Below are 21,042 nucleotides of genomic sequence, written 5' to 3' on the forward strand. Positions count from 1 at the left end.
CAACCTAGTTTCATACTCCCTAAAGCCCCTTAAGCACTTCATAAGTCAGCTCCTGCAATGCCATCTCTAAAAGCAGTATTTTCAGTCTCCATGGAAGAAACACACATTTACAAGCGTCTGTTCTCAGACAGGTTATTTAAGAAAATATAAAGCAAATCAAACTTTTTTCCTTTAAAATAAGCAATTAAAAAGTCAAATATCTCCAAGAGATAATGACTAATCATGGTAAATTAGAATTCCTTAAAAATTAAGTACATAGGACAAAAGCAGGAATAACTAACAGCTATATACCTCAGCAGGCCCACAAAAACCTATAAAAACATTTACATCACATTGACTAAGCATATTTTTCCCAAACAGCTTTCCTTTGTCAGCTGGCTTAACCCAATGAACTGTATCAGTCTGGTTCTCATTTCTGCAGCCAATTTGTTTTCTAAACTACATACACCCAGTTGCATAAACAAATCCTTATTATAACCACAGAAGCAGCTGCCTCAGTTTCTGCTGTAACCAGCCATTTACAGATGATTCATTTGCTCCCGAATTTTTTTTCCCCCCCATGCTAAAGTTTAACTGTAAGAAACAGAGGCCATAGCTTATAAAGCTGTGTGTGGAAACAATGGAGAAATAAAGGTATTTCCCACAACCTGTTAACACAGGTACCAGTGAGGAGTTTTTTCTATCTATAAACCACAATTAAGACAACTGCAGGAAGACACCAATGTGGTCTACAAGAAGGTACATCATTTAATTACTAATTTTAGCTTTATTTTATGTGTACATCTGTACATTTCAACCAGATTCACAAAAGGTAAAACTTGTGTTGTCGGAGTATTTCATACAGAGGTTGACACATTGCTTCATGATTACTCAGAAGAACATGCAATAAGCTACAGAAAGTTTATGAAAATATTTTAATAGAAAACTTTAGTTAAATAAAGGAGCATGAGAAACCATGTTTAACTTGTAAATTCTGTTTATAAGCTATTATAAGACATTTCCTACAACCAAAAAAAAAATAAAAGAAATATAAATAATTACTTAAAGATTCTTTAAATCTTACAGTTGGACAACTGTTCCACTGTGTCTACATTCTAAAGAATGCAAGTGGAAATTGTGCAGAAGAATATTTTACTTTAAATAATTGTCCAAATGTTATTGCTGTTTTTCAAAAAAAACCTGAAAGCATGCAATGAAAACTTCAAACTAAACAGACAGCTGAATGGACATATTGAGGTTATTAACACAAAATGCAAAAAGTAACTACAAAAGTTCCTCAAAATGTTGTGGTTTTTTTAATATGTACACAGTGAACTGTACACAAACAGGGAAATAAAAAAGTTGGTTAAAAAAATGAAATATAGTAGTATACATTATTTACAACTTAAATGCCATCTTTTTTGTAACTGGAGCTAAACTGTTACATGAGCATGCAGTACATCCACCACTAAAAACAAGTACCTTTAGCACACTATAAGAGAGTCCTGTACAAAGCATAAGTCAACTAAATGTTAAATCACTCTTCTCCATCATTGTTGTTACTACCTTTGAGCTTAGTAACAATGCCTAGGTCACAACACTTTAGCTTAGGTAACTTCAAAAAGTGAAGATATGAACATCTATTTCTAATACAAGTTCAAAAAATGCACTCTATCAACAAGACAGTTTATGGCAAGACACTAACAATGTTCTATTGTTTAAGTCATGCTTGATGAAAAGCAGTACTGAAGGAGCACAAGTCTGTCAGTGGACTAATGGATATTTTTTAGCTTTGTCATTTTTAAAGATTTTCAAATTCCTGTTTTCGTCTCCTCCTATTTGTTCAGCCAAATCCAAATGGTTATAATACTTGCATTTGTAAAGCTTATAGTACAACTGCTCAAGTTATCAATACAGATTCTAAATACTTTTTCTAACTGTAAAATAGGTATTTATTCTTGATGGTTTCTGGAATCACTTCTGAAGAATTGTGTGCTATTCTAAACATTGGCACAGTCAAAAGTTTAGTTCTGTAGATACCTGATCATCCTCTAAAACACCCAAAATATTAAGAACCTTCAGAATTTCATTATCTGTATAAAATTTAGGCACATTTCAAACAAGTAAAACCTCTAGCCAAGTAATTTTAAAAGATTTTAGATTTTTAGCTCCCATATATCATATATTAATGGATAATCCAAAATAGATTTTACAGTGTTGATACTAAATTTCTCAAGTAAACCTAGAAAGTTAAGTCTCAAATAAAAAGGAATGCCATTTGTATCAATCAAGTATTGTTTATTTTACTGAAAATGTCTATTCAGTATTTACTTTGCCTTAGAGTTGGTGTTTTCCAGTCCACAAAAGGAGTACAAAAGGATATACTATCCATTCCCTTCAACAGCTGTCAAATCCGGCTAGGATTCATACAGTAGCTTCCCAAAGTCTTCAGTAACTACAAGATGAACAATTAGAAGTGACAAAATTTATGCTCCTGAAAGAAAATACTTCTTTAGATCATTTTTTAGAGCCAAATTGTTTTTACACCTGCTACACTGGGAGAATACCCCAAGCAGTAATACATCTTCACAGACTTTGAGATGTCCTTGCGATTACATTAAGAATTAATGCACAGCTTGAATTTCATGTATAACTTCAGGTACAATTGTGGGAAACAGCAGAAACAGAATGCTTCAGGACATAATCTGTCACAATTTTAGGATATCAAACATATGTACTCAGGTTGAATTCTACTTTCTACGAAAATTTCATTTTTCCAAAAGTGTGTGCAGTTACATACACAAATTAATGAACCCAGATGAAGATTTCACTGCTGTAATAGAGGGCAGAATAGTTTTCCCACTGACTTTAAAGGTTGTGATGGTGGTAACCAATATCACCACCAAATATTTGACCATTAGCCCAAAAAAAAATGTTCAGCTCTCTTAAATTCATCTCTACTCAAAGAACATTGATTACTTCAGCTGAGGATTTGAAGTGTCTTTCCACCTTGGGCTGCTCCCAATATAAAGACTAAGAAAAAGTTTTAATTCAAAAGGTCAATATGCTGATGCATGTATGTTAAATTTTGGTAACTCTGAAAAAAGTTAAGCTTTAGCATTTTTGTGTATGTAATAATACATCATAATTTATGAACAACATTCAGAATTCAGTTTTGTCTCAAATTGCTTGGAATTAGATGTGCTATTAGGATGACAACTGTGACCTAGCTCCATGTTTTTCCCCTTAACTGAAATACACATACGATGAAAAAACCTCTTTCTAGAAACAGAAGAGCAACTGAAAAAAATTGTCAGGTTCACAATTGCATTTCTAGGCCTTATAGAGTCACTTTCTGGGGAGAGGGGCTAACTGATTAAGCCACAATTCATTACACCAAGCAGTACTATTGTGTCTATTCATCCGGAATTATACATGTGTGATGTTGGATGGCTGTGCACAAAAACATCCAGTTTAATATGCTCATGATATAAATACTTAGATTTAATGCAGGCAAGGTATTATTAAAATATGTCTAGTGCATGAAATACATACATTAAAACAAAAAAAAAAACAGTTCCTATCGTTATTCAGACTTCATTACAGTTTCTGCTCAAAGGGCATTATATATGTGCCCCCCACAACAGAACTCAAAAATTGTAAGCAAAATAAATAACAATGTACAATATATTGAGAGGGAAATACTATTTTCCTTATCAAAATCAAAACTGTACTTCAAAAACAGAAAGCTACTTTAGACAAGTGTAGACAAGCTTCACATCCTCGTTGAATGTTCAAAACTGGTTAAATCATTGGTTTCTTAAATAAAAGTCAACAGCAAATCATGGCTAGCCACAGCATACAGCTTAGTTTCATAAACTCAAAATTACTCAGAAAATTAAAGACAATAATTATTTGGAAGCTTTTTTCCCAGAAACACAGCTGCAGGTTTTGAATAAAAACAATTTTTTTTGATCTAGGGAATAAGTCAAGCCAACTAGAGTGGTGCAAAATGTTCTTTAGCTGCTTCCCAAGATGAGAACCAAAAGAGCAACCACCTCCAGTATATGTGTACCAATGCACAGCGATTGTGGAAGCTCTACTGAATGCCTGAGTCAGGGTCAGAGAGGTTGTCTCCAAGAGGAATCTCCACATAAGCATCTGCTACTGATCTCCAAACCACGGAAATAACACCAATTAAACAATGTTTGGGTCACTTAAGCTTTGGGTCAATAGAACCTGGTTCTGTGAGTGATTTTGGCGGCCTAGACACTTGTTGGAAGAACAATACAGCAGCCCACATGTTATCCATCACGTTCCTGGAGTATGTAGAGGACATATTTGGAATACAGATGGTTAGATGTACCAGTCAAGGGTGAGGCACTGCTGGCCTTGCTACTCACAAGCCAAGGAAACCTGCTTGGAAACCTGCAAAATCCCAAACAGTGACAGCCTCAGGTGCCATGATCACAGTAGTGGGATTCTGCTGAGCATGCTGAAGGTCAGTGTAAAAACAAACAATTCAGATTTAGAAGAGAAGGCTTCACTACACTCATAGCCCATGGGAAGGGATGCCAAGGAGGATAAAGAAGATAGCGAGTGCTGGGAGTTTTTCACCAGCAGTCTCCTGGAAACACTAAACCAGCTCATCCTCTTTAAGGTCACGAGAGGCAGAGCAAGAGACCTCTTTGGCTTAACTGTGAACCTCTGAATTTGCTCAAACCCAGAAGAGAAGTGTACCAGAGCCAGAAAAGCAGAAAAATACACATTGAGAACTAAAAAGATGCAGAGAGAACTTTAGGAAGTTCAACAAGGACAAGATCTTGCACTTGGCAAAACAGAATCCAGGAGTGCAGCACAGGCTGGGATGGACTTGTCTGAGAAGCAGCTCTGTGGAAAGGGATCTGGGGGTCCTGGTGAACAAGCAGCTCCATGTGAGTGAGCAGTGTACTGTTATGGCAAACAAAGCCAACAGGATCATTGATGTGATGGACTGCATCAACAAGGGCATAACCAGCAGAGATAAAATCCCCATTATCTCACTCAGCCTCATGACAGGCCACACCTGCAATACTTGGGTGCTCTGTGTTCAGCTTTGGTCCCTGACATGCAAAAAACACACAAATCCATGGATAGACTGGAAAGGCTCCAGAAAAAGGCCACAGGGATAATCAAAGGTCTGGGAAGACTGACATATGAGAAAAGGCAAAGAACTAGCTTGATTCTGCCTTGAAGAAAGAAGGCTTAAAGCAGCCTTTATCACCATATTCCAATGTTCAAAGGGTGGCTACAAAGAAGATTCCCTTTTTACAAGCAGTCACATGGAAAAGATGAGGGGTCATGCGTACAAATTACTTTGTGATATTCCAGTTGGACACCGGAATAATGCCATTGGAACAAAATCCACAGGGAAGTACTGGACTCCCCAGCACTGGACATTTTAAAGACTTGGCTGGTCAGGGCACTGGGCTACCTTGTTTAGACCATGCTATTGCCAGGAAAGGTTGGACCAGACCATTGATGAGGTCCCCTCCAACCTGGTATTCTATAATTCTATGATAATACTGATGAATTGAAAATGTGTGCAAAGTTTAAATCTTTGCTAGAAGCAGCTTCTAAATAAACAGTAGTTTTTCCACATTAAATAATATATTCAGTACTCACCCTTCTTCCAAATATTAAACTGTGTCGATGCATTATTTTTCTGCACAATGCAGAATGTGCCCAGTGACACAATGCAGAGACAGGCAGAGCTGATTGAAGATAGTGCTAAAACATCCTGTGTGGACAACACTGCATTGTCCAAGGGTGAACCAGGGTACCATCTGTGCCATTCACTCACACACAAGATATCTTTGTAGCTTAGTTAAAAGGGGCAGGAGGAGGGGAGGCTATCTAAAGTAATTTTATTTCTTATTGGAAAATCTAATTTAGTTGTTAGTGTGTCAGGTATAAAAACACACTCCACAAAGCCACCATTCATTCATATATATATATACACACACACACACACCTAAACCCTAAAGCACCTTATGCTTAACAACGTTGTTTCTAGGGATATGGAATGAAAGTTCCAAGTTTTGCAGACATAAGGCCACTTACAATTTCTTTCACTGTTGGAGTTATTAAGCAGTATGTTCATGCTGTGATTAAAGAACACTTCACAGGCAAACTTTTCATCATTATAAACTCCTCACAGGAAACAGCTGAAAACAAACTTCTGTCAAATAAAGCCTTGTCCCTGTTAGGCCACATAAGCATTACATTATCTGCCTGTCCTTTGTTGCCAGGCAATAATGCTATACAATGCAAAGACAGCTAAGCACATGACAACATCTTAAAAGTGAATACAAGTACCTATGCAATAAAAATTATTTGAAGAAAGGTAGCTTAAAACCTTCAAAGATGCCTCCTTGTCCAAGGGGGAGAGTTACAATGGCAACAACTTCATTGTCACAGTAATTAAAATGAAGAATGAAGTTCATCAGTACAAGCATATGTATCTCATCAGCTAGGAGCAGTCTGCTGTAGTTTAACTTAGTGAAAGACAGCAAGCCATTGAGCAGTGGCAACATAATAGCCTCCTATAAATATAAGGATTGAGATGTTCAAGGAAATTTGGAACCTGTGAGTAAATTTCAGTGTGAGATAAAGGCATGAGACAATCTAAATTAGTGAACATAGTGCTTCGTACTGTGGTTGGTTTTGATCCAGACAAGCATTTCCAGATTGTCAAATATGTTTTAAAGTCTGTTGAACAAGACACTGTATCAAGTAACCAAATTAATTAGAAATAATCAAAATAGAACAAGAATGAAGATGCGAAAATTTTTTTAAATCCTCTCCCCTAAACATACATGTAACAAGGCACATTAGGAGAAATATCTTCAATCACTTTATTATTCAGTTTGACTTAAATACCTGAAACCAGTTTTCTCACAATTTAAGACAATGGGGAGAAGTTTCCATTGCTTGTTACAGATGTCATAATTTCATTGTCTATTAAAGTGCAATGGTTGTGTGCCAAAAATAATAAGCAGAAAGACAAAAAAACAAACAGGAAAGTTTTTGAAGACATTAAAAATCAGTGACAATATATGTATTCAGCCACATTTTTGAAGCAATTAAAAGTAAAAATAACACTGAAAATATTTATAAACCTATATTTTAACTTGTTCCCTGCAAAGCCCATAACTTTGTGTGTTTTCCAAACAAGACTTTGATGTTTTTAAAGAAAACAAATACTATTAGCATTCCTAGTATTTTAAAGAAATGTATATGGAATAAGATAAAGGCAGACGGGTTAATTCATTACATTTTAAAATACTATCATACTGATAAATTGATGCAATCAGTGCAAGCAATGACTGGATTGTAAATTATATTTTAAACATATTCTTTTAGGTGTGCAGTAGGTGCCAGTGTTTGTGACAGTCCTGAAATTCTTTTTGACATCATAACAGCAAAACCTTTGTGTGATCCCTGTCATCATTAAGAGACAACTTGTGAAAAGCATTAAACTGAGAAAATATGTAAAAGATTCCTTATTCTTCACAGAACTTTATGCCCTTTAAATTTTGTATTTCATAAATAATTAGTCATTAGACTTAAAATTTCTCTTTACTGCAAACACTCACATTTATGACAGTTCACATGCACAACACCACTCGGTCCCTTTTAAACTAGAGAAGCACAAACCACTGAAAGCTAAGTATTTGAAAGTTCCAGGTATCTTAATCTTTCCAAAGATACAAAGTGTTCAGAAACAAGGTAGTAAATACATTAGTGCTGCCCCACTTAAGAATTTTTGGAGTATGGTAACTATTTTATTACACTTAATATTTTTGTTCAGTAGAAAACCAATATATCATATTGTTAACCCTTTTCATTTTCCTCATAGGTGTATTCTGAGAGTTTGTTGTATTTGTGTTTTCCTTACAGAATATATGTAGGGGTAAAAGTCCTACCAGTGCTTAATTAAATATAGGAAGTTTATTTGCAATGAGAATCCTTTTTCTGAGGTTTGCAGAAGGGCTGGTAAACATGTGTATGTTTAAGACAAAGTAATTTCAAGGAAAACAACAGTTTAAGATTTTTATGTGCATACACAACAGCTTGTACTTAATAACCTTCATACAGTCACCTTAAACTCCTGATTTCTGACTAGCTAAAGTCACAAAGAAATGTGCCAAGGAACAAAACTGCCACAAGCCATTCTTCACATAGTGCTAATTATATCAGGGTTGTTAAAGCTGCGGTTCTTAAACCCCATCAAAATTAATCTACATTTTGAAAGAGATCTAAAGTTGTTTTGAATGCTGAACAAGAATATTCAGCATTCAGAGAGATTCTTCTAATACACAAAAGTCAGTTACCTCGCTATTTCACCTGAATTCAAGGAGAATTGTGCACATTCACAGAATTCTTCTACATTCCAGAGCTTACCCAGCCACCCGCTCAGAGTTAAACCAAACATCTTCAAGTCTGGCACACGAAGCAACCTTCAGGACGGCCCCTCTGTTTCGTTCCAAGGTGTTAAGGACAGTGATCCCAGCACCAAGCAAGGACCTGCCTGGCAGCTGCTGGAGGTGCTCCGTGTCTGCTTGGCACACGGAGATCCCCCTGGCCCGAGACGGAGGCACGCTAAGGCGCAGTGCAGGAGTGCAGCAGTTCCAACACTAGAGGACAGCCTGCTCATTTGACTGAGCCTCGAGATTTGTAGTGCACTTTCCACATAGCTTCCTTCCTCTTGCACTAGAATTCGAGTCCATAAGCTGATGAATCCACTTTCAGGAAGCTTCTCTTCAGATTAAAGATGTTTTTCTCCCCCCTTTCTACATAAGTTTCAAAGCGTTGCAAGAATTCGTGAAAATGAGATAATTAACGTCAGTACTGTCTGTCCAACGCCAAAGACAAGAGCTTCTAGGGGAGCCATATTCTTTCCTGCTACTCTGTAAATTCCAGCTACTGCAGCACCTAAGAATCACAAGGAAAACAATGATCAAATCACAGGAAAAGCCAAGGTTGAAATATGTGACAAACTATCTACTCTGTCTATGCATCAGCTATTTATAGAGCATTACCAAACACTGCATTACTTCATGACATTACACAATTACCAGCCTTGCTCGTATTTTTCTAGTTATATATATATCCTTCAGGAATTATTTTCCCAATTGAACCAGATCAACTTTTCCATCATCAGTTAGATTTAAGAAAATAAAATCTTGTTGTTTCCCTGTACACATCTTCAAATTTTTTCCCAACATTTTTTGCTTTGTGCCAGTTTGAAAAGGTAGCAAGACAGTCCTCTAAAAATTGACCAAGTCTGAAGAGTGCTTTAATACTGCTTGTATTGGCAGGGAGAAGACAAGAACAATAAAGCTGCTAGTGTCAACAAAACAATTTTAAACACACATTTTCCAGCTTCATTTAATATTTTAGCTGAATAAATTGGTCATAGTAAATGAGTTTCTTTTGACTTAAACTCCTGAATTGTTAACAATTGTTTAGCAAATCCAGCAAAACATGAAAAAGTTTGAAGTATTGCAGTGTTTTCCATAAATGTGTATGAGAGGAAATTTCTAACCAATACAATTAAATTTTGAGCTGCAGCACATAAACTCCAAACTCAACAGATCATTTTTCTTGTACATTTGTGTGCAAATTCACATTTGAAATATAATATCAAGAGGCCAGGATCAACCAAAACCAAACCCAAAATTTAACTGTAGACCTTCAGTATGCATTGTCTCAGATGCTATCTCGTCATAATTAAATGCCTTCAGAGATCACAGAGGCTCTTTCAGGCCCAAAGAGAACTGAAAAGTCATCATAATTTTTTTTAAATAATAAGCAAGAGTTTTAAAAAAAGGAATTTTTTTTTTTGGTCTTGCACAGTCACTAATGGGAATAGTCTGCTCGAATGATCAAAAATCCATTAGTGACACAGAAATACATTGAGTTGCAACAGATTTTCTGAAACTACAGTCAGCACCTGAATCATCTGACATCTTCAAAAAGTAACACTTCAGTTTCACAATAGCTTTGGAAGAGTAGAATTTACTAACCATTTTGGCCATAATGATACTTAAAAACACTCTTAATCATATTATTAGACAATTTCTGGGTTAATTTATTTTTATTGGGTTTTTTGTGGTTTTTTGGTTTATTTTATTTTAAACATATTCTGTAAAGTATATTTCATCTAAAGTATCTCACCAGAAGGCTAGCCTTATGATGGTATTTCATTCAGCTACCTTTCATAAGCTTTTCCATTTGTTTCTTGGCTAGCTGTTGTCAAAATGTGAAAAAAATCCTTTAGATTGAGCCCACACTGACATTAAAATTATTTTTCAGATTGAACTCTCAAAGCAAATTCAAATTGGCCACAAAAGTATATCAGAATTGTCACTAGTAGATCAATAACAGAAATTTGGGGCTTTGAGAAAACACTGAGATACTCTGGGAAGTATTCAGAATAAAACAATAAAAATTTGATAGTTTGCTAATTAGGTATTATTACACAAATAACAGTGTGCAGTACAACCTGTAATCCATAACCCAGCACAACTGGTATTGAGCCAAAAGTATGTACTATAAGCTGCCAACGAGGGAAATGAGAATTTTTCACCAAAAAGGAGTGTGCTGGGGAAGAAGAGGAAGGACAGGTCCTTCTTGATCAAATACAGCTAAAATTCTTGCCTTAAGCTGCCTGGTATTTATATATTTCTCTTTGGCTTGGTGGGGATTTTTTGGTTGTTGCTTTGTGGGTTTCTTTGGTTTTGTTATGGTTTTAGGTTTTTTTGGTTGTTTTTTTCTTTTTTACTGTATTCCCTTCTGATTAATTACCCTTAATTTCCATGACTTTTCAAAACTAAGAAACAGAGAAGTCTCCTGCTTTTCTATATGCTGCTAAAAATGTTCCAGAACATCAGAAAGTTTGAAAGATCTCCCTGAGCAAAATTAAACTCACATTCTGCAATAGTCTATGCTGCCTTCATTCTCCTACACAAAAAAATGCAGAAGACTGGAAATGCAAAGTGGAAATTGAAGTCAGTATGTTATTTCAATTCCTTAAGCACTGGACCAGGCGTATTCAAATAGCTGATATTTCAACTGACATCTCTCAGTTTACAGCATAATAGTTATTAAAAATCCTCTTTAATATTTGATCACCATAATTTGCCTTCAAAAGCTCCCCACAGAATTTCTTTCAGTATGAAACAACTGAGTTCTGGCCAGAAACAAAAAATACTTCAAGGTAAAAGTACTTGCCTAAGCTAATTGCAATACTCTCTGCAAAACCTTTGGGAACAGCATAACAAGTCTACAGTGTAAGCTTGGAGAAGTTCTCAGATGAATATGCACACAAACAGGATTGCTTACGTGCTAAATGTTTTGACCTGCAAAACTGGATGCCAAAAATACAACTGTGTTCCTACTCTTTTTATGCATAGATAGAAGATACAAAGTACTTTCATTTGAGAGACACTGATCCTGAAACCACCCCACCACCACAAAGCTGTGGAAGTCTCTGCTTGGATCTTTCAACACAACATTTCCTATCTCAGTTCTTCAGAAATGTTCCTGCATTGCTGACCTTGTAACAGGCCACTGCCTTTTAATCCTAAGACAAAAATCAGCATAACATATAACATAAGGCAATCAACTGGTTCCAACTTATCTTAGTGAAAAAAAAACACAATGCAATGCAACCCAACCCCCCTGCAAAAACCCAACAAAAAATAGTTATACTGAATTATACTGTGTTAACTAGTGGAAATTCTAAGCTAAGAAATCTGCAGCAATTAAAACAACCTTTTCAGGAAAGTCTTAGTGAAACTTCTCATGACATTTGCATTTTTATTTAGCCTTGCAAAACAGTAATTAGGGAGCTTCCAGCGGCAATAAGGTATAATCTGACACAAATCCTCTATCAATGTGTCCAAAGCTGATAGTGATACCACTATTCTGATAACCCGGCCCGAACACAGGAAAACCAAAATGAAAGGTGGGAAGTTTTGCCTTCAGACTATATGGTGTTTGCTAGATTTATGGTTCCTTACCCTCGGAGACCTTTCAAGTTAGGCAATCTTTTCTGCAACATTGAAGATTTTTGGGGCAGAAATGACTGCTCAGTTAACATAGGAACCATTCAACACATAGACACAGTTTTTAATGCTGAGAACTCCTTACCAGCACTGTTGCAGACAAGCATGTGCTTCTTTCCTGAAAAAATAGCATTCACTATTTTTCCCCCGCAAGAGAAAAATCAGCATGCTCCTACTTGCTTGGGAAAGCTACTGTAGTCTATTTATAAGTTGGATAAACAGAGCTGGATATTATAAAACCAAAGAATGAATAAAGTGTCCTACAGGTTTTTTGACCCATGTGTTATATCTATGCTGATATAGATAATGCAATTTCTTGGGAAAGATGGAAAAGCTGCATCTGATACCAATAACCACGAAGACAGATGAGCAGCATTTCCTCAAAACATTCTTGCAACACCGCTCGTGTCATATTTGGTCAGGTGTAAGCCTTCTCTACACTTTACTACATAACACACTCCTACTTTCTGCAATGTTTTTCTGCAATGTTTTAAACATGAATGTTTTTAACTACAGCTCTGTGAACCTTTGGGCTTTAACAGAAAAAATTGTTGCATCTCTCTGAGGATACAATGTCAAGAAATAAAAAAATGAAAAAATGTATCTTCAGTGGTAGACATTCATCTAATACCATAAGAAACTGTAACAGATGCCATTGCTAAACAGTATTTCAGTTAGAATATCAGCAAAGCTTATTTGTTTTTTTTTTTTTTAGAAGTTAGATGTAAAATAAGAAAGGGGAAAAAACCCTAAAACAACAACAAAACAAACAAAAAAAAACCCGAACAAGAACAAAAGGCAGACTTACTGGTTATCATTGCTCCAGTTACAGAACCCAGAAATCCAATGCTGACCACAATGACAGATATCAGCCTCCCCTGCCTATGCCTCTGCAGCATCACAAACATTAATACTCCCACAGCACCATGGACAAAGAGAGAGGAGAAGAGAGCCCAGAGGAAAACCCAGTACCACATCTCTGAAAGAAAGCAGTCAAATAAAGGGTTAATATTCTTAAGACAAAAACTTTATAAGAAACTTTAAAACATTACAAACAATCAACAGCAAGAGAAAATCAATACTGATTTCCATCTTAAAAGTGACATATGTGACACCATCAGCACATGTTCAAGACTCTTTCCTCACTTCAGCAGTCTGTCATAAAGGATTATCTGTATTATATTAAAAATTATAAAAAGGATTCTGGCAAAAATCTTAATTCAGATATATTTTTACAAGTAGCCATAATTCCTTTAATGGCTTCTTTAAATAGTGTTGATTGCAATTTCATAGTAGGCATTGTAACTGCTTCTGTCAGATGAAATATCCTCTGATACAAAGACTGAAGGAGGAAAAAGTCAAGAACTGGTCTGGGGTTTGTTTGGGTCATGAGCTTTTATTTGGGGCAGGTGTGGATCTTTTGTTGTTTCCCAACCCCCCACCCTCACAAATAAGAGACAACATCAGGTAACATCAGATGGGAAAACTGAGATTAAAAACTTTAGCTTATCTACAACCAGGAGCTGTAATAGGGTGCTCCATCAAATTAACTTCAATAATGCAAATAAAAGCACTATCAGTTTAACAAGAAATTTTAAGACATCTAACTCCCAGCTTCTAATTGCTTAGTACAGAACTTCAGAGAGAGCTAGAGACTATTATTTGAATTACTACAAAGGGTGTCAGATCATGAGAATGTTTGGTGCACAAACAATTCTTTGAAGAATGGCAGACATGATGAGCACCTTCAAAGAAAAGAGCTGAAACCCTGGAGCCATCAATGGAGCTACACAATAACTCAAGAACCTTTCTCACTTAGTGTCAACTTTCTAAAAACTTTCTATAAATCAAGAGGGTGAGTAAATAAAAGAAAAAATCCCTTTTGTTTTTAGTCAAGTACAGTAGGTATGTATCATTACAGAACTTAACAAATTAGGATAGATATTCCATAATCCCATGACACTGCCATTAATTCAGTTTTTGCTGCAGTTCTCCTCAAAAATAGAATAAAAATCCCAGCTTCCTTACAAAGGCAAGACACTTATTGCTTATGAGGCAAGCCTGTATTAATGCAGCTTGACTCGTATCAATTATTTGAGGAAAAAATACATCCCAATTAGTTAACTTAAAAATACTGAGCAGCACAAAACATACTGTGAAAAGATGCTAGGAAGAAAATGTTGCTACACAATAACCACAGCCCTGGGAGTCCATTGTCAGTAGGTTATGTATACAGATAGCATAGATACAGAGTTCAAGCTTTTTTTATTCAGCAGTACTTTGGGAGTAGCTCAGCCCTTTCCATTTCACACAGGCATAAATGGCAACACTATGTTTGCCCAAGGACAAACAGCTCCTCTAAATCATGATAGCCAAAAGGGTCTTTTAAGAGAGCAGCAAGGAAAGTTGTTGGCAAATCTACATCCAATTAATACTTCAACTGCAGTTCAAGGTGCAGCTATTCCTTCTGAGTGCCTGGGTATATATGTTCTCATCCTGAAAGTGGCTTGGAGCAGCTCTCCTCAGATCCTCCATCCCTTCACCCCTGGCCCCAAAATGGGCATCAAAAATCTTGGCAAAAGGATCATGACCATGGTACTGTTCCACTAAATGAATCTCATCATTCTCAGAAGCTACTGTGACAGAACAGTGGCAGGAGTGTCAAGCAGTAACTCCACAAATGCCCTCACTAAAATGAAGAAAGACTGGCTGACCTAATCTGTGGGAGGGGAACCTCTCCTGCTGTCCTAACAGGCCTGGTCCATTACTAGCACAGCCTGGGTGTTTCCATTGTTTTATTCAAGTGGAAGCACATAAACAAGAGGATTAACCAAAGATCTACCAATATAGAACATGGCAGCCCTGCCAGACCTACAGTTGGACAACAGAGAAACAAACCTTAGGATCTATTAACCAATCTGGACCAAGAAAGTCTGTGGGAATCTGACACTGTCATATCCTGTAATTTCTACAGGATTTCTTAGGCACTGCATCACCGTTTAGGAAATTGGTGTTTGTAGGTATTGTCAACCTTCATCAGGTAGAAAAGACAAATGACTTCCAGTCTTAGGAAAGCTCACTAGGATGATTGTATTTTTAGAAGAAAATGAAAGCTTATGGGAAGGCTAACTACTCTCCTGTAACTAAGAAACCAAAAATATTTACAAACTCTTACACAACAAAATAGCTCCACAGTGAACAACTATCTTCGGTCTTATTTACATTCCCAATAAGGCTCAAGGAAAATTTGTATCACCCCTCACTTTATATTTAGGGCAGGAGGCTTGAGAATAGAACCAGCACCAGTGTCCTGTTGGCTAAAGAAGCATAAACTTCAGTTCTTTCACTTTCTCCTCCTACTCCCTAAAAGCAGCAGGCATATTGAAAAGGAAATTAGAGAACATCCAGAAATATCCTTTGTTTGACACAAAAGCATCTGGAGCTTTGTTAAACTATGACCTCCCTTCTTTAAAATATCATGTATGTCTTAAAACATCATGTAGGAGCATGAAACAGGACAAATCACTTCCAAGCACCTTTCCTAGGAAAGGCCAGAAGTTATAATTTCTTATCCTCTTTTATTTACTCTTTCTATACCTGATAGCTCACCCCAGTAATTTCTTCTGCTCATAGGACGAGTAATGAAGCCAACCAAGTAAGTTGTTTAACAGGGATGAACAAGGTAAGGAGAGAGAGACAGCCCTTCAAGCAAATCAGAGGAGACCTTAAGCTCCATTCACCTAGAGGACAACATAAACACTCTTACCCTGATACGGTGAGGGCAGAGAATTACTCATGTTCTGTAAAATTCAGTATCATCTAACCCCTGAATCATGAAGAGAGATGACTCTCAAAAGCAGTATCTGAGAGTAACACTGAAAGACACAAAGAATTGGATGGGAATAACCCTGAGAGATGCCACTAAAGAATAGAGAAAGAATGTGCACCTCTGAACACAAATGGTCAAGACTTCACTTGCTCAAAAATGACTGAGTAGTTTGATTGCTGAATTGAGTTGCAACACCTCTAAGAAAGAGGAAGCGAGACTGAAGTGTTTCAGCTATTTATGTCCTATACACTGACTGATCCTTTAAGCAGCATAAATTTATATATTGCTACTCTGACAAGAAAAAGCACAGTCCAATTTCAGTCTTTGTGCAGCTATTTAATTAGCCGGCTCTTTTGACAACATGAGCTGCATAGAGTACTTCACTGTTATGGAGGTAATGATTTACCTGTATCTGTCAGGGAGATTCAAATACTCACCTAGCCTCAGTTTATTTAGTCATGCCCTCAAAGAGCATCCCTAAAGAAGTATGAATAGAATACAAAAAAAAAAGTTTTAACAAAACACTTGCAACTTCTTTTGCTTGACCCTAAGAAAATTTCAGAGTTTACTTTTAGTGTATCCAAATTACTTGAAGTCACCAAAACACAACATACATGTATGAAAACTCCACAGCTCCTAGAGAAATACAGGAACTAGGGAAAGCCCAGTAGTTTACAAGCACAGTGACATTCAGTATACAACGAAGATGTCACAGCTCTCTTCTAATAGGAACAACTGAGATACATTTTTCATGTTTAAAATTCTTAGTGCTTAAACTGAAAAGAAGATTTAAGACAGTGTTTATGTTCCTTTCCTCTGGTTTGCCTCAGTTAGGGATTTTTGTCCTGCCAGAAAAGCTGCAAAACTCAAATACCTTGCAATTAATGCCCAATCACACCAGTTTTAGAGCACTTTGTTAATTTTTATATTTACATCTATCAGATATCATACTTATGTACTACAGATACACAGCTTCATTAAACATGGAGTATCTCCTTAGTCCTTAATCTTCAGTACTTTTCGTCTAAGTTCTAAGCTTGTTTTGCCAGATGAATAATGATTGCCTACAACATGTCATAAATCAAAAGTGATTATTCCAAAATGTCTCTCTCTTTCTCTCTCCATTCTAAACCCAGTACCCAGCCTACTACTATTAGTTACAGAGGTAAATCAAGCAATCAGCACCTGTACTAAGAATACAAAAATACACATTGAAGTCAACAAGGTTGCTCATGTCAAATTTAGAATTATCAAAAAACCAGTAACATTAGATTCCTGTAGCTTATAAACTCAAAGCACTCGAATGAAGTGACAGCATACGATAACTGCAAATGTAACTCAGCTCTTTACATGCTACATTTTTTTCTTCAGCACCAGGTCCTGTCCTTAATTATTGTATTAACTAGTACTTTCAAAGTTATCAAAAATACAGCCAAATTCTTGTTTGGAGATGCTAACATTTTTGCTGCATTAAGTGGGGAAAAAAGCACTTAGCTGGGGACCATGTAAATCTCAAATTACAGACTAGTCCTCTCAAATAACAGGATAGGGGGCAAAGAAAATCCAGACAATCTGGGACAAAAGAGCACAGGATGGAGCTTAGAAGCTTCTATTAGTAGAAATATTGCCAAGTCCCTTATTGTGAAAACAGCTTTTAAGCAATTTTTAGTTTACTGGATACTAATAATGGGAATTTTTTTCTCCTTTTCCAGTTCAAATTCAGCTGCTATCTGATTTGTTCTAGTAAACCCTGATCTAGCACTAACTGTAAAACACAAGCTGTTCATATAAAGGTGTTCTTGGGATATACTGGAGGGTGTAACAGAGTGAGACAAAAGCCACGCCACTTTTCCCATGATTCCTAAAGCCTTACTTCCACCTCCCAAGAGAGGTCAGGAAGACAGGAAGCACGCACAGCATGGTGATGGGCCTATGTTCAGCTAAAAGGAACAACACCAGCAGCTTTATCTGTTGCAAGGTGTGATGTGTATTTGGCAGCAATGAACTTGTCTGTGGTCTCCTGGGTATTTGAGGCCACAAATTAAATACGGGTTTTTCTTTTTTTATGTTGAACCTGATTCACCTGGACAGTATAAAAATAATCTTTCAGTTTCTCATTGACAGGAAAAAGAGCCCACCAAAACTAAACTATGAAGTATTCCTGACTATATGAAGCATTCCTGGCTTAGGCTGGAGTTCATATCAGGACCCTGTTGAAAAATTCAGAAAATTAACATATTTTTAGAAGGAAGCTGGTAACATTTTGCAACATGTTTGTGAAAACATAATCAATATAGTTTATCTAAAGGAGATAATTCTTCACTTGTGCAACTTGAAAGTCTAGTCCAGACCACAACATTAAGTCTGAAAGTAGACACAAAGCAGTCTGGAATATTCATGGAACATGGCATATTAATGATTTTCTTTTCCCAGTATTCTGGAGAAGTTTCTCCTTATACATAACAGAGGCAAAAGGGAAAGGATTAAGTAGTCAAAGAAGATAAACTCATTCACAAACCTATTTTCTTGGCAGGGAAAAGAACAGAATTTCTGGTCTTGAAGAAAGTTTACTTCAATAAGAAGTAAGGAAGGACTTATGTAACTAGTTCAGCTTTTTGTTAATATCAATGATTATATCAATATATATTCTAACCTGTGGAAAAGATTTTTAAGTCCAGTGCAAGTTTTGGACTGCTAACAGTCCATAAGAGCATTCAGCTCAACAGGTTATGGCTGTAAGACCAGCCATGTTTTTAAACATAAATTTAGAAACTCTAATTACAACTGGCACTGACACATTCTCCAAGAACATTACAATTGCTAAAAAATTATTTTTCATATTTTTTAAGTTAAAAATAAAAGACATTCCACATAAAAAATACCTTATGCAAGTCCTTATCTTATTGCACAAGCACTTAGAAACGAGCTGATTTTAACTCTTAGCACTGAATTTCATAGAAACGCCTATGCTGAATGATCTAATAAGAACAATTTTACTGAGGATGTCTGGCACAAAGCAAAGTGAAGTCCATTGTGAACGTTTTCCTTTAAGTGTACAAATTTTTAAAGTAGATATGTTAAAGTAATTGCTCAGGAAGTGAGCTGTATTTAGTGTACCACCACACTAATACCTGGAAACTCTAATTATGAGACAAACTACAAAGTTCATAGATAAAAAAGATTAACCTTTTAATATTATCTAAGATGCATCCTGAAAGTTAAAAGAACAAGAAAGACAATCACTTTCTGTTTGCTACAGCTCCAACTTCAGCTACACTTCTATTTCCATCACACTTCCTCTACCTCTGAAACATTAAAAAAGAAAATAGAATATATCAACCATTACTATAGAGTGCAAAAAGGTGACATAATATTCTTTCATAAATACTAGACTATTTCCATAACTGTTTAAAACCTATCCCTAAGGAACGTTTTCCACTAATCTGTCACCACCTAATACACCCCTACAACTGAGCAGAAAGAATTCACCCAATTACATCTCTGCTATTGACACCCAATCCCTGCTTGTTCAGAGCTGGAAGCTTATGCTTTTCTTTACACAAGGACAGAATAACAGAAGATACCCCTCTCCACCATATGCTTTGGGTCTCACAGTAGTCCACACCCATTTTTCAGCCTGAGACTGAGCAGAAAAAAGCCAGCTCTTACCAAAAGCCAGCCAAAGCTCCCTTCTCCTAACAGGGGATGAGGACCTGACTCTACTTTGGTTCACAGAATTTTTTCGTAACAGCTCAGCCTTTAAGAATCCCAGATGCTTAAGATTACAACTACTTGTCAGAAAACAACTGCCACCTCATTCACTCCCACAGGTCTTATTATCCACAGGTATACTCGGAGGTAGCGGGGGAGAGTCTCTGATTCTCCACATTCAATTTTATGGTTTTCTAGTTGTTGGGTTTTTTTGGTGTTTTTTTTTTGTTTGTTTGTTTGTTTGTTTTATTGCTCTCTGTCAAATGCCAAGGAGGATATATCTACAAGGGGAAAAAATAAAATAAAAAAACAACCACCTCCACAAACATACTCCAGCCTTCCATATATTTTTATACACTCACACACACACAGGTACCCATCACTTCACTCGCATAAACACACCCTATGCTAATAGCCTTCTTTTATTCTACATGGGCACAGAAAAGTGAGCGAGCACATCCCACACGCTCGCGTCCTTCGCACGGGCAGGCATCCCAGACACCGGGCACACACCCAGCCCAACCAACACCTCACACAGACCCCTCCCGATTCCCTACCCCACAGCAGGCGTACACACACACACACACACACACACGATATATCTGCTCACAGAACACGCACGGAGGCACCCGGGGAGACTGGGGAACACAAGCACCAGCCCTCCCTGCGCAGCACACGGAGACCACCGCCGCCCCCACGCCCTCCATTGTGCCCAGCCCCGGGCGCACCCTCGCAGCCGCCCGGCCCCGCACTGCCCCGTTACCCGTGAGGCTGCGGAGGACGGTGCCGTGAGCCCACAGGCTCAGCACTTGCTGCACCGACAGGTTGATCATGGAGTTGTCCCCCGCTTCCACCTTCATGGTGCCGCCGCCGGACCGCGGGGCGGGAGGGAGGCGGCGGCGAGGAGCGAGAGGGCGGGGAGGCGGCCACGGGAGCTCCGCGCCGCGGTGGAGACATCGAGGACGGAGTGCGGGCGGCGGCGGCCGGGGGAGCCGGGCGATCGCGGGGGAGGAGGGGAGCCGGCCGCTGGCGCTTCCCCGCCGCTCAGGGGCAGGGCCGGGCGGCGGAGCCCATCATCATCACCATCATTATCTCCGCCTCCTCTACCAGCAGTGGCCGCCGCCGCCTCGCCGGCGGCATCGTCACCCCGGTCACCGGCATCACCTGGAGCGAGGGCGGGGCGGCCGCGGGCCGTCCCTCAGGCGGGCGGCTCCATGCGGGAGAGCGGCGGCAGCGGGGAGGCTCCCGGCGGCGGCGGCTGCCGGCGGGGAGGGAGCGGGGCCGCGGGAGCGGGACCGCCGGGAGCGGCGGGCGGCCCCGCGCAGGCGCGGCGGGAGGAGCCGGGGGGCGCGGGCTCCTCCCTCCAACCGGGGAACCAGAGCTGGGAATCGCCGTTTGAGTCAAAGCGGG

The 21,042-nt window shown here is 38.1% G+C and overlaps 1 protein-coding gene across 1 annotated transcript; it reads right to left on the reverse strand.

The window, feature by feature from the left end:
* Positions 1 to 722: 722 nt before the first annotated feature.
* Positions 723 to 20,607, reverse strand: TMEM170B (transmembrane protein 170B). Its single transcript, XM_021536525.3, has 3 exons — positions 20,396 to 20,607; positions 12,901 to 13,071; positions 723 to 8,955 (listed from the first exon to the last, which is right to left on the reverse strand). Exons 1-3 carry the CDS (start codon positions 20,490 to 20,492, stop codon positions 8,825 to 8,827), a joined length of 399 nt encoding a protein of 132 aa, XP_021392200.1. The 5' UTR covers positions 20,493 to 20,607; the 3' UTR covers positions 723 to 8,824.
* Between the last annotated feature and the right edge of the window lie 435 nt (positions 20,608 to 21,042).

The sequence above is a fragment of the Lonchura striata genome, chromosome 1 (assembly GCF_046129695.1).
Source record: "Lonchura striata isolate bLonStr1 chromosome 1, bLonStr1.mat, whole genome shotgun sequence".
Taxonomy (NCBI): domain Eukaryota; kingdom Metazoa; phylum Chordata; class Aves; order Passeriformes; family Estrildidae; genus Lonchura; species Lonchura striata.

Bases quoted from the DNA above. Each gene is read 5' to 3' on its own strand.
- TMEM170B (XM_021536525.3), bottom strand. From the start codon at position 20,492: ATGAAGGTGGAAGCGGGGGACAACTCCATGATCAACCTGTCGGTGCAG. The intron at 13,072-20,395 runs GTAACGGGGCAG...GCTTTCTTTCAG, and splicing joins CGTCCTCCGCAGCCTCACGG to AGATGTGGTACTGGGTTTTC. The intron at 8,956-12,900 runs GTAAGTCTGCCT...TGTGATTCTTAG, and splicing joins AACTGGAGCAATGATAACCA to GTGCTGCAGTAGCTGGAATT.